This window comes from Suillus fuscotomentosus (genome assembly GCF_016647785.1).
Source record: "Suillus fuscotomentosus strain FC203 chromosome Unknown F5891scaffold_133, whole genome shotgun sequence".
NCBI classification, from domain to species: Eukaryota; Fungi; Basidiomycota; class Agaricomycetes; order Boletales; family Suillaceae; genus Suillus; species Suillus fuscotomentosus.
This window is the reverse complement of record NW_024539645.1, coordinates 100,509-116,588: the sequence shown is the minus strand read 5'-3', so window position 1 is coordinate 116,588 and position 16,080 is coordinate 100,509. Positions and strand designations below refer to the sequence as shown.

At 48.1% G+C, this 16,080-nt stretch overlaps 5 protein-coding genes across 5 annotated transcripts; all 5 read right to left on the bottom strand.

The window, feature by feature from the left end:
* Positions 1–718: 718 nt before the first annotated feature.
* On the bottom strand, positions 719–2,768 carry F5891DRAFT_1212585 (major facilitator superfamily domain-containing protein; the record flags this gene model as incomplete). The annotated part of the gene is made up of 11 exons (XM_041369229.1): positions 719–800; positions 862–976; positions 1,033–1,069; positions 1,172–1,516; positions 1,563–1,591; positions 1,647–1,683; positions 1,738–1,955; positions 2,111–2,317; positions 2,383–2,441; positions 2,503–2,578; positions 2,642–2,768. The coding sequence occupies 11 exons, from the start codon at positions 2,766–2,768 to the stop codon at positions 719–721; spliced, it is 1,332 nt and encodes a 443-aa protein (XP_041217970.1).
* Positions 2,769–4,380: 1,612 nt separating this feature from the next.
* Positions 4,381–6,459, bottom strand: F5891DRAFT_1212582 (major facilitator superfamily domain-containing protein; the record flags this gene model as incomplete). The annotated part of the gene is made up of 13 exons (XM_041369228.1): positions 4,381–4,489; positions 4,556–4,672; positions 4,731–4,813; positions 4,873–5,093; positions 5,143–5,215; positions 5,262–5,290; positions 5,343–5,379; positions 5,434–5,651; positions 5,706–5,745; positions 5,806–6,014; positions 6,080–6,169; positions 6,198–6,275; positions 6,339–6,459. 13 exons carry the CDS (start codon positions 6,457–6,459, stop codon positions 4,408–4,410), a joined length of 1,398 nt encoding a protein of 465 aa, XP_041217969.1. The 3' UTR covers positions 4,381–4,407.
* A 1,597-nt stretch (positions 6,460–8,056) lies between these two features.
* Positions 8,057–10,214, bottom strand: F5891DRAFT_1212580 (major facilitator superfamily domain-containing protein; the record flags this gene model as incomplete). The annotated part of the gene is made up of 13 exons (XM_041369227.1): positions 8,057–8,232; positions 8,300–8,416; positions 8,475–8,557; positions 8,616–8,836; positions 8,886–8,958; positions 9,005–9,033; positions 9,086–9,122; positions 9,177–9,394; positions 9,446–9,485; positions 9,546–9,781; positions 9,826–9,896; positions 9,950–10,025; positions 10,088–10,214. The coding sequence occupies 13 exons, from the start codon at positions 10,212–10,214 to the stop codon at positions 8,151–8,153; spliced, it is 1,410 nt and encodes a 469-aa protein (XP_041217968.1). The 3' UTR covers positions 8,057–8,150.
* Positions 10,215–10,444: 230 nt separating this feature from the next.
* Positions 10,445–13,884, bottom strand: F5891DRAFT_107100 (uncharacterized protein). The gene is made up of 6 exons (XM_041363291.1): positions 13,629–13,884; positions 12,745–13,575; positions 12,401–12,697; positions 11,542–12,348; positions 11,192–11,479; positions 10,445–11,121 (listed from the first exon to the last, which is right to left on the bottom strand). Exons 1-6 carry the CDS (start codon positions 13,863–13,865, stop codon positions 10,639–10,641), a joined length of 2,943 nt encoding a protein of 980 aa, XP_041217967.1. The 5' UTR covers positions 13,866–13,884; the 3' UTR covers positions 10,445–10,638.
* A 601-nt stretch (positions 13,885–14,485) lies between these two features.
* Positions 14,486–16,023, bottom strand: F5891DRAFT_1176863 (uncharacterized protein; the record flags this gene model as incomplete). Its single annotated transcript, XM_041365776.1, has 2 exons — positions 14,486–15,727; positions 15,793–16,023. The coding sequence occupies 2 exons, from the start codon at positions 16,021–16,023 to the stop codon at positions 14,486–14,488; spliced, it is 1,473 nt and encodes a 490-aa protein (XP_041217966.1).
* Positions 16,024–16,080: the final 57 nt, after the last annotated feature.

The following is a 16,080-nucleotide window of genomic DNA, read 5'->3' as shown; positions in this document are numbered from 1 at the left end:
GCTCGTTCAGCTGGTGCGAGACCGACCTGCTACATAGATCCATGATGTCAGCTTAGTTTGTCGGGTGGAAGCCCCGAAGGGGCAACCCGGCCCCTATGGCGGCCCCAACCTGTGCGAGAGAGAGCCGGGTGAGCTGCGAGGGCAGGTGGGCATCCTCGCAGCCTCAGACTCAGCAGGTCTAGGTACCAGCCACCCGGGCCCCAGGAAGAGGGATGTAGTACTAGTATGTAGTTAAAGTTGACTACGTTCAGGTACCAGTGGCAATGTAGGCTGCGAGGATAAGGGAGTAGTGGGTGAAGCAGCAGGCCGGTTTGAGCGTGGCGTGAGCACTGCGTGGTGCGGAGACAAGAGAGGCCGCGTGCTGCACTGCCGCTGTCGCAAAGTCCTAATTTTAACCCTACGCTCGTTCCTCGCTTCGGGGTAGAATAATATCAATATGTCACCTCACCTCTCGGATTCACTCGTGAGTGATTAATCTGGAAAATCATATAATTTCAGCTCATCATTTTTCGCAAGCCGTTACATACATCTGTCAGCACGAAAGTTGCAGGTGTAATTGAGCATCCACAGTTCAACTTGTTTTCTAGTCAACTTCACTCAAGGTGGCTCTGAGCCGTTATGAAGGACCAGCCCATTGGCAATCGTGACGAGTATATTGTTCCACATAGATTGATTATAATACATAATGCCTCCCTTAAGATAAACGAAGATGAATCCGTCAGTTGTTCTCCATGGTCGAGAAACCAACATCTATGCTGGCCCTCATGCGATCACCATAACGAATTGTCAAGAAAATGATCCTAAAGAAGATTTGAGGCGGTGCTGTGTTAGTAATCAGTCTTGCAGTCAAAAGACCCTCACCCTTGTCCAATGACCGCAAGGACAGCCGCGATGATGTTCGTCCACGCAACACCTATGCGCTCGATCGATGGAAGGATAAGCAATGGAAGCAGATAGAATGAGCAACCGGCTCGCCCTGATAGGTAAATGAACGTGTTCAGGTTAGATAGTCACAATATCATGGAGACTAACATGCAAGCAGCTGTGGCCTCTGCGCTTCGAGAATGTACTACGTCCACATTATAGAGCTAATAGGATTAACACTGAGTCGACCTATAAAATCGGTGAATTGCTTTATGCACGGGTGAGGGATCTAGCTAGTAAGACATACCCCCACTCCATTCGCATAAAGGCATAATATATTCAGCGCAAGGCCGATCGGGCCCCCAATATACGTCGTGATCAGCCCCGATGCCCGATAGACAAACGGGACAATGAACAACCCTCCGATCCACGTTGCTCTCAAACGGTCTTCGGGACACCACGTTCCTCTGCGCTTCTCCCGCCATCTTCTTACTACAGTGTCTGATAGGCGGCCAGCAATCAAAGTTCCGGCTGTTAAAGATTGTGTTGGTGCACTGCGAGTACAATGCTCTACACCTACTGAAGCTTCCCAGTCCGTTTGGGAGGAAAAACGCGCCGATGGTGCCTCGTTCGTGATTCCATACCGGATGCCCTACACCGCGATCAGGATGCGAGATGGAAGACGATTGTTAGCTTACAATAGTATACGCCATCGGTACGACAAGAACTGCATTGTTTTATGTGAGAATGTACTGCACAGTCAGTGACGAGTAACGACACACCATAGACTGTGTTGACCATTAGAGCTGACGCAAGCATCTACATCTCACACGAAATTAAGAGTTTTCACTAGCGTATGGTAAATGCACTCACAACTACGAATAGGTTCGGACTGCGAAGTAACCAAAGACTGCTCAGAGGATTAATCCATGTGATGTGGATTGATCTCCTGGAGGGCAGTTTATCGATGCCCAATGTGCCAGGATGGCTCGTCTCAGGAAACGAAAGGTATATGAAAAGCATCTCGAGTAATCCCCATGCACCGATGGAATAATGCAAATTGCGCCAAGACCAATGATGTGTCGCCGCACCTGTTCGAATGCGTCACTAGAGTCAGCGGTCACAAATATCCAAAGTGCATTTACCTCCAAGAAATGGGCAACACCGTAGCAATAAGTGTAATCTGAGATAGCAGTGTCAGCACCAAACCGGAAAAAAAACATTCAGTCATCATGATCCCTCACACTAAAGAACACCCCGATAGCAGTCCCCCTCTCCTCCAATTTATAAATGTGACCAATCACGCCAGTCCCCAACGACAATGCGCCAGCGCATCCAAACGCCTGCACAAATCGCCAGAATAACAGACTCTGTAATGAAGCCGACAGGGCGACACCACAACTCCCAACACATAGAAACGGCATTCCCCACAGGTATATTGCTCGGGACCCGTCTGTAGGAATGTGGTTAGAAATCAAAAGCTAACACAAGTACAATACACGCCATGGATGCACGCACAGAAAGACGAATAAGCAGACCAAACCAACGCTCCGGTAGCATCAGCCAAGATCGATAAGCTAAAAGCCAAGCTGGAAAATAGCTCAATCACTACACATCGGATGAGTGTACAACACACACCTGACGACGGCATCCGTCAAGTCGAGATCTTTAGCTATCTGAGGGATCGAAGGCACGAACGTCACTTGGACGAACACTGACAAATGTTCATCAGTATCACGCTTCTGGGTCAACAGATGCTTTAGCGCCCAGTACTCACTAGCCAATAAACCCACGAAAGACACGTGAAACAGAATCCACCTCTTTTGATGTGGCGCGAATCTGTTATAAATAGCTTCATGGGCAGCGGGCACCAGCCTGAGCAAAGGACTTTCTTCTGAAGCCATCGTGAATCGTGAGCTGACTCCCTGAGAAGGATGAGTTGCCTACCTGCTGACATGATACATCACGAGTCAATACTGTAACCGCTATCTAGAGCCGGTATACATGTAATACCTCTTTCAAATTACCAATGTACACGTATTCGAAGGAGTACATCTGGTTCTGGTTTTGGTTTCGTGGGAATTCCCTTTCATAAGTAGGTTGGTCGTAAAATCGCCAGCATGCTGGATTGCGTTAGATTCGGCTATCAACTTATAGTTCGATTTACCGTGACTTATCCGAAAGTCTTTATGTAGTTCAACGACGACAAAAAAGCTGACAAACCAAGAACAAATAGATACAGAATCGATCTTGATCGAGTTTAATTTTCTTTAATTGGTCGAGCCTATTAATAGCAAGTGAGAAGATCCCCAGCTCGAGGGGTCCAATGAGAACTTAAGTATGCATGACCGGAAAGACTCGGGAGAGACTTGAAGTACTAGCCTTAGGGATGCATGAATACCTGTGCAAGAGACACTGTAAATGTCTTTATGAGAGGGAAGGTGAAGATTAGAGAGTGGAAGGATAGAATGGAAGGTACTTCACATCACAAGAAAAGACCCTCTTCCAGGGTCCTGGAACTCGATATCTCGAAGCAAGCACGGCGTTGGTAGGGGGCAAAACCGCTTTACAAGGGTCATTTTTGCTGGTTATGACCGGAAGGTTTGTGTCTCTTGATAGCAATGGCCGCAGCAGAACGGCAGATTGACACTCGGATCTGGATTCGGGTCTTTTTCATATCAAATAATAGGCACGATACTTGGAAGTTGGTGCTGAACGCTGAGGAGTAATTGCATTAGTGCTTGGTAAGATGGTTCGATCGGTAGGCTGTGGCCACGACCCTGGATTCAAGGGCCTGACGACTCGTTGTCAGTGTCTCTGCAATGTTTCCATTGGCACAGTAGTAGCGATGCGAGCTGTTTTCAACTTGTTCCTGACTAGCAGGCGCTCAAACCTGTCATTGATTAGTGATACGAGGACATCCGTCTTGTTGCTGTACGGAATGCAAACTATCATTTATCAGATCTCAGGCCAATGCGAGTCTGGAGTTTTGGCAAGTTTTGGCACCCTCCCTTCACGTAGATTCTACTAGGCATAACAAGTTTTCCTCACTGACGTGGGAGAAGAGGGACCACAATGGTCTATGACATACCAATAAAGAGTCCCTCGCCGAGGTACAGGCTTTGCTGACTGTTCTACGTGGACATCTCGATCTGAAGGTTCAAGGCACACATTCCGCCTGGGACCATGTTTCTCATGGGACTGAAATACAGAATGGCTCGAACATTCAGTGTCTGATGAGTGGCGGGCGACGTCTGCTTTCAGCCAAATCGCCTGAATTTGTAGATGCCCACAACAACCAACGAGCACACGGCAACTATTAGCACAGACAACAGTATCAGCCCGACTCAGGTCACAACGGAGGAATCGACTGCATGTCACCTCTCGGATTTACTCAGGAGTGATTAATCTGGAGCTTAGCATAGAAGCATCAGCTTCACCCAGGGTGGCTCTGAGCCGTTATGAAAGACCAGCCTATTGGGAATGGTGACGAGTATGCTCTGCTACATATATTGATACATTGCGTCCCTCGAGATGAATCCGTCAGTTATTCTCCATGGTCGAGAAACCAACATCTACGCTTGCCCTCATGCGATCGCCATAACGAATTGTGAAGGAAACGATGCTATGACAGAAATTTGAAGGGGTGCAATGTCAGCATCACCAGTCCTGCAGTCAAGAAGATTCTTACCATTGTCCAATGACCGCAAGGACAGCTGCGATGATGTCCGTCCACGCAACACCCATGCGCTCGATCGATGGAATAATAAGAGCAGTGGCAGCAGACGTAATGAGTGACCGACTCGCCCTGACAGGTGAATGAACGTGTTTAGGTTAGATAGTCACATAATATCACGGAGACTAACATGCAAGCAGCTGTGGCCTCTGCGCTTCGAGAATGCATTACGTCCACATTATAAGCGGTAACGGGATTCAACACTAAGTCGACCTATGAAATCAATGAATTGCTGTACGCACGGAATGAAGGTTCTAGCTAGTAGGACTTACCCCCACTCCATTCGCATAAAGGCATAATATATTCAGCGCGAGGCCGATCGGGCCTCCAATATACGTTGTGATCAGCCCTGACGCCCCAACAGACAATGGGACAATGAGCCCTCCGATCCACGCTGCTCTCAAGCGGTCTTCGGGACACCACACTCCTCCGCGCTTCTCCCGCCATCTTCTTACTACAGTGTCTGATAGGCGGCCAGCGATCAAAGCTCCGACTGATAAAGATTATGTTGGCGCACTGCGAGTACAATGCTCTACACATACCAAAGCTTCCCAGTCCGTTTGGGAGGAAAAACGCGCCGATGATGGCCTCGTTCGTGATTCCATACCGGACGCCCTACACTGCGATCAGGATGCGAGATGGAAGACAATTGCCAGCTTACAATAGTATACGCTAGCGGTACAAGGAGAACTACACTTTTTGTGAGATTGCACTGCACGATTGGTAACAAGTAACAACCCACCATAGTTGGTGTTGGTTATTAAAGTCGACACAAGCATCTACATCTCACACAACATTAGAAATCTGTACTAGCGCATGGTATATGCACTCACAACCGCAGATACGTTCGGACTGCGAAGCAGCCAAAGACTACTGAGAGGATTGATCCATGCGATATGGATCGATCCCCTGGAGGACAGTTTATCGATGCCCAATGTGCCGGGATGGCTCGTCTCAGGAAACGAAAGGTATATGAACAGCATCTCGAGTGATCCCCATGCAGCAATGGAATAATGCAAATTACGCCATGACCAATACTGTGTCGCCGCACCTGTTCAAATGTGTTGCTAGAGTCAGCGGCTATAAAGATGCAGAATGCATTTACCTCCAAGAAACGGGGCAACAGAGTCCCCGATAAGTGTAATCTGAGAGAGCAGTGTCAGTACCAAACCAAAAAAAAACATTCAATCACCATGATCCCTCACACTAAAGAATGTCCCGATAGCAGTCCCCCTCTCCTCCAATTCATAAATGTGACCAATTACGCCAAAACCTAACGACAACGCCCCAGCGCATCCAAACATCTGCACGAATCTCCAGAATAACAGACTCTGCAACGAAGCCGACAGCGCAACTCCACAACTCCCAACGCATAAAAACGGCATTCCCCACAGGTATATTGCTCGGCATCCGTCTGTAGGACTGTTGTTAGAACTCAAAAGCTACCAAGAGTACAAAACACGCCGTGGATGTACGCACAGAAAGACGAATAAGCAGACCAAATCAACGCCCCAATAGCATTAGCAAAGATCGATATGCTAAAAGCCAAGCTGGGAAATAGCTCGATCACTGCACGTCGGATGAGCATACAACACACACCTGACGACAGCATCCGTTAAGTCGAGGTCTTTAGCTATCCGAGGGATCGAAGGCACGAACGTCACTTGGACGAACACTGACCAATGTTCATCAGTATCACGCCTCTGGGTCAACAGACGCTTAAACTCGCAGTACTCACTAGCCAACAAACCCACAAAGGACACATGAAACAGAATCCACCTCTTTTGATGTGGCGCGAATCTGTTATAGATAGCTTCATGGGCGGCGGGCACCAGCAAAGGACATTCTTCTGAAGCCATTGTGAATCATGAGCTGACTCCCTGAGAAGGATGAGTTGCCTACCTGCCGACAAGATACATCAATGCATCACGAGTCAAGACCTGTCAAGACTGTAACCAATATAGATGTAAGTTGCAAGTTACTAATCGATTACTAATCAATGCACGTGTTCAAGCGAGTACCATTCTGGCATTAGGCTAGACGTACTCTAACCGTAAAACATCATCAGCACAAGACCTCGATATGCAAAGAGAGAGAGACAAATGGGGAGGGGGAAGCAAAAGTTTTCTAGCTCTCCAACTCCAACACCCTCTCCTTCGCGCCCTGTCTCTCCTTCTTAGACTTCTCTTCGACCTTCAATCTCACCTCCCATTCCTGACCAGTCGTAGTCGTCCTTGAACCACTGGTATCAAGAATTTCTCAGAGAGAATGGTTTTAGTTTTGTGGGAATCCCCTTAGATAAGTAGGTCGGTCGTAAAATCGCCGGCAGTTTGACATAACATTGACTATGGAGGGCTGCGTGGGTAACCCTATCCTGAGGCCTGAGCAACGAGTCCACATCACCGGTCTCGAGATTTTTCTGCGGTCTCTCTGAGAGACCTAGGTTCGCTTAAGTCTAGGTGTTAAACGGTGAGTGGTTGTACTTCAGCAGCAGTTTATAAATCAGATCTTCACGATCATGATACGTGAGTCATACTTCTCAGCCGACATCTTCGCACTCACGTGAAAGTTCATCCTCAAGACCATCGGCATCTCGTCCCCGACCTCTAGCAGCAAGAAAAATTGTACTGTCTTGTGTACCATGCGTCTTCCCGAGTTATTTGGACCATTATTCCCACCCAATGCGCGTTTTGGACACCTTCGAGTTGCCTTGGTGTTGAGAGAGGACGGACTGCATGCGTGAGTTGATTGTAAATTAATTTGCAAGTGCACGTTGTGCGCGTCCAAAATCAGATCCGTATGTCTCTATTACAATGTATCGCGAATTACATGACTTGTTATGGTGGACGATAGGTTATCAATTTATGGTTCGATTTACCGCGACTTATCCGAAAGTCTCAGCAATGTTTATTCTAGTATGCACCCGACACAGACCTTGACTCATCCTGGTTGCGAGACTGACCTGCTACATAGATCCATGTCGTCAGCTTGTCGCTTGGTGCGAGTTGCCGTGGCTAATGTAGATAAATACAATTGGATTCTCCAGACCTACTCTTTGAAATACATTCTTCCCAACGAGTTACGAGTCCTTCAGAGAGTGCAAGGTGTTCTATATCTACCAGCGCCTTCGTTCTGTGTTCGAGATGGTATGATATTATTGGTCTCAAAGGGTGCTAACTCTGTACGCGCCCACAGTATCCAACGAGCATACAGAAACTATTAGCACAGATCACGGTATCAATCCGACTCGCGCCACAACAGAGGAATCGACCGCATATCACCTCACCTCTCGGAATCACTGACCAGTGATTAATATGGAGCATCGTAGGATTTTAGTTCATGATTTGCCGCAAGCTGTTACATATACCTGTCACTACGAAGTTGCAGGTGTAATTGAGCGCCGAGTAGTTGCCAACTTGTTTCTTAGTCAACTTTACTCCAGGTGGCTCTGAGTCGTTACGAAAGACCAGCCTATTGGCAATGGTGACGAGTATATTCTGCTACATATATTGATACAATGCTTCCCTTCAGATAAACGAAGATGAATCCGTCAGTTATTCTCCAGTGTCGAGAAACCAACATCTATGCTCGCCCTCATGCGATCGCCATAGCGAATTGTCAAGGAAAGGATCCTACGACAGAAAATTTGAAGCAGTGCAATATCAGCATCACCAATTTTACAGTCAAAAAGACCCTTACCATTGTCCAATGACTGCAAAGACAGCCGCGATGATGTCCGTCCACGCAACACCCATGCGCTCGATCGATGGAACAATAACAGCAGTGGCAGCAGACATAATGAGCGACCGACTCGCCCTGATAGGTAAATGAACGTGTTCAGGTTTGATGGTCACGCAATATCATGGAGACTAACATGCAAGCAGCTGTGGCCTCTGCGCTTCGAGAATGCATTACGTCCACATTATAAGTGTTGATAGGATTCAACACTAAGTCGACCTATGAAATCAATGAATTGCTTTATGCACGGAATGAAGTTCTAGCTGGCAGGGCTTACCCCCACTCCATTCGCATAGAGGCATAATATATTCAGCCCAAGGCCGATTGGGCCCCCAATATACGTCGTAATCAGCCCTGACGCCCCGATAGACAATGGAACGATAAACCCTCCGATCCACGCTGCTCTTAAGCGGTCTTCGGGACACCACGCTCCTCCGCGCTTCTCCCGCCATCTTCTTACTACAGTGTCTGATAGGCGGCCAGCGATCAGAGCTCCGGCTGTCAAAGATTGTGTTGGTGCATTGCGATCACAATGCTCTGCACATACTGAAGCTTCCCAGTCCGTTTGGGAGGAAAAACGCGCCGATGATGGCCTCGTTCGTGATTCCATACCGGACGCCCTACACTGCGATCAGGATGCGAGATGGAAGACAATTGCCAGCTTACAATAGTATACGCTAGCGGTACGAGGAGAACTACACTTTTTGTGAGATTGCACTGCACGATTGGTAACAAGTAACAACCCACTATAGTTAGTATTGGTTATTATAGTTGACACGAGCATCTATATCTCACATAAAATGAAGACTTTGTACTAGCGCATGGTAAATGCACTCACAACCGCGAACAGGTTCGGACTGCGAAGCAACCAAAGACTGCTCAGAGGATTAATCCATGCGATATGCATCGATCTTCTGGATGGCAGTTTATCGATGCCCAATGTGCCGGGATGAGTCGTCTCAGGAAACGAGAGGTATATGAAAAGCATCTCGAGTAATCCCCATGCGCCAATGGAATAATGCAAATTGCGCCAGGACCAATACTGTGTTGCCGCACCTGTTTAAATTTGCTAGAGCCAGCGGCCACAAACATGCAGAATGCGTTTACCTCCAACAAACGGGGCAACAGCGTACCCGATGATTGTGACCTGAGATAGTAGTGTCAGTACCAAACTAGAGGAACCATTCAATCATAAACGATCCCTCACACTAACGAATGCCCCGATAGCAGTTCCTCTCTCCTCCAATTTATAGATGTCACCAATTACCCCAGCCCCCAACGACAACGCCCCAGAGCATCCAAACATCTGGACGAATCGCCAAAATAACAGACTCTGCAACGAAGCGGACAGGGCGACACCACAGCTCCCAACACATAGAAACGGCATTCCCCAGAGATATATCGGTCGGCGACCATCTGAAAGACTGGGGTTGAACTCGAAAACTACCACGAGTACAAAGACAAGGGGCCGCAGTGGATGCACGTACAGAAAGACGAATAAGTAGACCAAATCAACTCTCCAATGGCATTAGCAAAGATCGATAGGCTGAAAGCCAAGCTGGGAAAACAGGTTGATCGCTGCTGCATATCATATGTGCATATCACACACACCTGACGACAGCATCCGTTACGTTGAGATCTTTAGCTATCTGAGGGATGGAAGGCACGAACGTCACTTGGACGAACACTAACCAATGTTCGTAAGTATCACGTCGACAGTATACCGTGACCTTAACTGCCAGTACTCACTAGCCAACAAACCCACAAAGGACACGTGAAACAGAATCCACCTCTTTTGATGTGGCACGAATCTGTCATCGATAGATTCATGCGCGGTGGGCTCCAGCATAGGGCTTTCTTCTGAGTCTGAAGCCATCGTGAATCGTGTGCTTGAAGTCTCGTGGATAGCGCGGAAGATATTAATATCAACAACGTACCTCGATCGTGCAAGGTCCGATTGATCGCTAGTAAGTGACCAAAATAAGCTCTACTTCCCCTACGGAATTTCCCGATCAATACGCTCGTTGAGTATCCTGAGTATGTCACGAAGTTCGCAGACAACTACGTGATTAATGGTGATCCAGCAGCAATTCACCGTCATCATGCACACTTTTAAACTATGCGAGTCAACGATCATTGTCCCAGAGCAAAAAAAGGAAAGAAAAATACATGAGATGTATGTTACTAATTAATACAAAATTGCGACGTCAAGAACCGAACGAAAGCAAGAGCACACCTTCGCTATAAAACACCCATAAGGGTGAACATCGTAGACACGGCAAACAGCAAGGAGGGTATCATCACCGTGGCCGCGAGGGACCTTTATTTGCCTCTGCCACATTGTCCAGTTGCGCACTCCGTTTTTGAGCGAGTTCGTTCTGGCGTTCTAGACTCCTGCCGTGCCAAATCGTCAGCACAAGACCTTGGACATGCAAGGAGGAAAAGAGGAAAGGTAGGGGAGGAAAAAACACAAACCTCATCTGATTTTCCAACTCCAACACCCTCTCCTTCGCCCCTTGCCTCTCCCTTTTATACTTCTCCTCCCCCGCTTTCAGCCTTGTCTCGTACTCCTTCACCCTCGCCTCCCATTTCTGATCAGCCGTAGTCGTCTTTTGGTTTATGTTCGAAATCTTCTCTTCGCTTAGGAGGAGCTGGTTTTGAACTACCACTAGGCGTTTCTCAGCATTTACTGCGCGGGAAAGGAGCGTCTTTGTTTCTTGGGAGTCGCCTTGGGTTGGTCGTCGGGATGTCACTAGTTGCGAGGTTAATTCTGCGTTGGTGGCCTTTGCAGATGAGAGTAAGAGTATTAATCAAAATCAACGTAAAATCAAAAACACTCATAAAAACACCCACCTTCAACCCCTCAATCTCCCCTTCCTTTGCAGTGAACTTCCGTCTCCATGTAGACTTTGCCTCACCATACGCCTTTACGCTCGACTCAAACTTATCAATCTGTTTCCACCGCACATCAAGCTGCCTCCGCATCTCAGCAAGCTTGTCAGTGAATTTCCCTTCTGCATCTTTGACGCGCTTTTCGAAGTCAAGTTGGATCTGGGATAGAGCTTTGAGCCGTGTGATGAGGTTGTCGTGGAAGACGCTGAAATTAGTGAAGGGCTTCGTTTCTGCTTGATTGCCTTTCTTCTGCGAAATAACATGTTTTTGTGAGTGAGTGACGCGTGTTAGAGAGTGACGGAAGAACTTACGGGAGTCTTATCCACCCCGAGGATCTTATCCATGTATTGATATATCGTAAGCAGCAATGTATTTCGCTCCGTAAGCTGATCACGATACTGATTCTCAGCACTCAATAACGTCCGCTGGTCCTTAGACAACCGCGTCTCCAGCTCATTCACTCTCGTCCTATACCCAAACGACTCTGCCTCAGCGGTCTTGAGACTGCTTTGCGCGCTGTCAAGCTTCTCTGAGAGACTGAGACGTGCTTGAGTTTGGGTGTTGAGTTGTGTGGTGAGCTGTTGTACTTCGAGCCGCAGTTTATGAATCAGATCTTCACGATCACGAGTCGTACCCTCTCGGTCGCCGACATCTTTCCTCGTACGAGATAGTTCGTCCTCTAAACGGTCGACATCACGTTTTAGCCTGTCGACTTCTAGCTGCAACGAGAACCGCGCGGTCGTATGGGTCTCCCCGAGCTCCTTGGACCGTTGTTCCATATCCCGAAGTGCGTTTTGGACGGCTTCGAGGTCGCCTTGGCGTTGTGAGAGGAGGGTCTGCGTGCGTGAGAGATCATCGAGGGTGTTGCGCAGTGCGGAGTCTTTGTCTTCGAGTGCACGGCGTTCGCGTCGGAGCTCAGACTCGTGCGTCTTCTCGACATCGTCGAACTCGCGCTCAAGACTCTCTCGAGCTTCCTGTTCGCTTTTCACTTGGGTTACTAGGTCTTCGATGTGCCCCGCTAGTTCTTCCTGACGGGCTCGGTGTGCGTGCATGTCTTGAAGAGATTGGTCGTAGAGTTCTTGGAGGTCTTGGAGTTGGGATTTCAGTCCTGAGACTTTCTGTTGCATAGTGAGCTTTTGAAATTCGAGTGAGAGACGAAAATGAACGTACATCTTTGAGCGCAGACGCGAGTGCTTCTAGTGTTTCGCGCTCGACTGCGTCATCCTCTCTCTGACGTTCGTGATCCTCGGCCATGCGATCTGCATCTTCCTCGAGTGCGTATACTTGCTTTCCGAGTTGCTCGATCTCCTCGTTCGCAGCGCGGAGCTCGGCATCTTTCTCCTCTGCTTCTTGTTCGAGATGTGCGAGTGTGGCTTCGAACTTGGCATGGAGGTCGTTGGTATTGGCTTCGAGCTCTGTGATATTGAGGCGGAGTTCTCTTGCTTCGTTTTCGCGTTCTGCGAGGACCTATGCGATAGTGAGAGACAGAAGACAAATAGGACAACGAAACAAACATCTCTGAGTTCTTCAACCTGACTCCTGGCCTCTTCGACTTCACCCCTCCACTCCTCCTCGACAACATCAACGACGCGATCATGTTCCTGGATTAAATCATCTATCTCTTTGTTCTTGAGCTCCAATTCGTCCTCCTTCTGTTGTAGCTCGATAGTGGCGGCAGCAAGTTTATCTCGGATTGAGTTGAGATCGTCCTCCACAGCCTCACGTTCCTCTCTCTCCTCAATTATTTGAGCCCGACTCTCGCTCCTTTCAATGCTTTCCGCTTCTCTCCGTCGCTGCAAATCCTCGACCTCCAGTTGTAACCGATCAGCATGGTCAGCAAGTGCCTCGTTCTCCTCCTCGCGTGCAATGAGAAGTTGATCGCGCTGCTCGAGCTCATGACGAAGTTCTTCATTCTCAGCACGCAGATCCTCGACTTTCCGTGCATAACTGGGATCTATGGAGTCGTCCCCACTGCGCTCAATGATGACCTGGGTCTTCCTCAACTCCCTGATCTCATGCTCGCGCTCTTGAAGCTGCATCTCAAGATCGCGTTCCCGCTCATGTAGCTGTGTCTCCAAGTCGCGTTCGCGCTCGTGCAGCCGCGATTCCAGATCATGGTCGCGCGTCGAGCCACGCTGAAGACGCTCCAACTCACGTTCAAGCTCCAAGACGAGTTTCTTGAGTTTCTTGATCTCAAGACCGCGTTGCTGGACCTCGATCTTGAGGTTAATGTTCTGTTTGAGAGCAGCATCTATCTGGTCGGGTGCAAGCTGCGCAAGACGCTCTTCGAGGAAATGAACGCGTAGTTTGATGTTAAAGTTTTCTTTTTTGAGAGAGTCGATGTGCTGTTGTGTAGGTTAGTTTACATAGAGCCTGTGGGCGGCGGTGTTTATTTTACCTTTTCTTGGTCTCTTAAAGATAAAGCAGCGCCTTTTCCTCCTGGTGCGCTTTGTCTTGGACGTCGTGCGCGTGGAAGGGGTGTGTCTGGGCCATCACCGTTGCTAGGAGCAGGTGATGAAATTGACGGGACACGGAGTGGTCTGCCGGGTGTACTGGGACCTGATACGAATGAACCGAGCGACAGATCCGGGTGAGTACCAGCAGAGATGTCTGCACCGTTTGGAACGGAAGACATGCACGTTGGGAGCACCAAGAGATGGCTTGATTACTAAGCAATAACCATTTGTCCTTTATAGAAAAACCAAGTTCTTGTGCTACCGACAGTATGCCGATCATAAGTCCATTGAGAACATCATGCATCAGGCATTGTCAGGCCCTACCATGGCGGCTTGCCTAGCCAGTCCTGGTCAGCATGATGGGGGGATTTCAGGTATCTTGTGCTCAGACAATATTTTTCCGACATTATCAAGTCCTCACCACTTTCTCGGCTGAGGGTGCACCGATGTGCTTCAAACACGCATACACCATACAGCTGGGGAAAGCGTCATGTTGTGTGATAATATAACCATTTCGTGCAATTCCAACTCCTGAAACTACCCCGACAAACCTTTTAAGCAACATGCCTATATTCACAGGCGAGACGCCTCAGCTCCACTCCAAGCCGGAACATTGTAATGATGTTGGAAATCGTACTAATGACAGTGAACCAGTGGGTCCTTGGCGATTATGCAGAAGTACTAGTACACCAGTTTATAACTACGGTCAACGACGACGACAACGATAACAAGTGAATGAAAGAACTCGAAGGTATGTAACAACATTCCCGGACATGAAGGTATTCCAAACTCAAATATTCTAGGAGACTCCCACGACATACGGCGCGGTAGCCACTCTCAAAGATCTAAGATGCCTGTTGACCTCACCCCAACTGAAACCATCTACGTCTTGAACTTGGTTGACACGAGGGAGCCAGGCGGAAATGATGCGAGCGATAGTTTCAGCATCTGCTGTTTGAAACTCAGATAACTCCAAAGTCAATGATCGTAGGGAGGTATGTTGTATTGGCTCGGCATCAGGATCGATGTCGATAGCTGCAAGATTGATTGGAACTTGTAGTGTATGCAATTGTGGACATAGACCGAGCGCTGTGAATAATCCACGGAGGGTGGCTTCGGAAAAAAGAGCAGCATCATCGATTTCCAGAGTGTGGATGTGCGGCCAACTAGACATAGCTTGCAAGAGCATATCATTGTCCAGGTAGATGTAGAAATTATTAAACATAAGCTTCAGAGTTCGGAGCTGTGTGAAGCAAAGGAAATGCGGAATTGGTGTCACAAACCCGTCGTTTTCCATGACTACATTGTCATAAGAACATATCGAGATTTCTTCTAGAGTCTGACACGCTTTGCAGTGGAACAGAGCATGAAAGAGTTGCTCGGCCTCTTCTGAAGACAGACAGTTTGCTTCAAACCTGAATTCTTTCAGCAAGGGAAATTGCGAGTGTCGCAAGACTGTGATAATGTATCCAGCATCATAGAGCTCTCGAAAGGAAAGGCTTGTGATGTTAAGGAATGATAAATTCACGATATCTTGTTTTGGCAGCGAAGGAGGGTCATTACACCCTTGATCAATTTCCAATTTGCGAAGGGTAGGGAGGTGGGAGAGGTGCTTCCATGCCGACCAGTTGAGCATTGGACAAGAAAGAGTTACAAGTCGCGTGCACCAATGAATCCTATCGGATAGGTGGGACAGTTCATCTGCTGTACTGCCATCATCATCGCTTATGGGAGTGTAGATGCATAAATGCTCCAGAGCAATGCAACGTGTCACAAAAGATTGCAGACCCTTGTCGATGCTCAATAGATGACACCGGTGCAGCATGTGAGGCAGAAAAAGGTTCAAATATGTGGTGGAAAGACTTAATGACTTTAGCCTCGGAAATACGCATGCCTCGGCGGGGATGACAGATAGAAGGTGTGGATGATCAGATTGTATGTCCAATGTGCGTATACGGGAGGAGTGACGCAGAAATTGATGGACCTCACGGGCAGATAATGGCTCAACACCTTTCGCCCAGGGCTCGTCCGAGTCGTCCCACTATTATGTAGACGCTCAGTGAGCCGAAAAGAAACGAACAAAGCGTAATGAGGTCGTGCACTGACCCTTGTGCCATTATGATATATCAGTGGATGTAGCCTCGCTACACAGCCCAGCAGTGGTTCTAATCCATGGATTTCAGTCCACAGCAAATCCATCACAGGCTCGTGGAAGATTTTGCATGTCCTTGCAAGCCCTGCAAGCAATTTCTGGGTCGATGTTGTTTCAGTAGATGGTATCATATTATAAGCGAATATCTCCAGGAGGACTTCGGGAATAAGTAAAGCTTGATGCATCACTGGGGTACGGTAGAGTCAGGACTCAAAACAAGGTTTTATGTAAATCTAAAAACA

What these genes read in the sequence shown, in the direction of transcription:
- F5891DRAFT_107100 (XM_041363291.1), bottom strand. Translation starts at nt 13,865, where the DNA reads ATGTCTTCCGTTCCAAACGGTGCAGACATCTCTGCTGGTACTCACCCG. An exon ending in TCGCGTCTGCGCTCAAAGAT is followed by an intron (nt 12,349 to 12,400) that starts GTACGTTCATTT and finishes ACTATGCAACAG; the next exon opens with AAAGTCTCAGGACTGAAATC. An exon ending in GGGAGATTGAGGGGTTGAAG is followed by an intron (nt 11,122 to 11,191) that starts GTGGGTGTTTTT and finishes TCATCTGCAAAG; the next exon opens with GCCACCAACGCAGAATTAAC.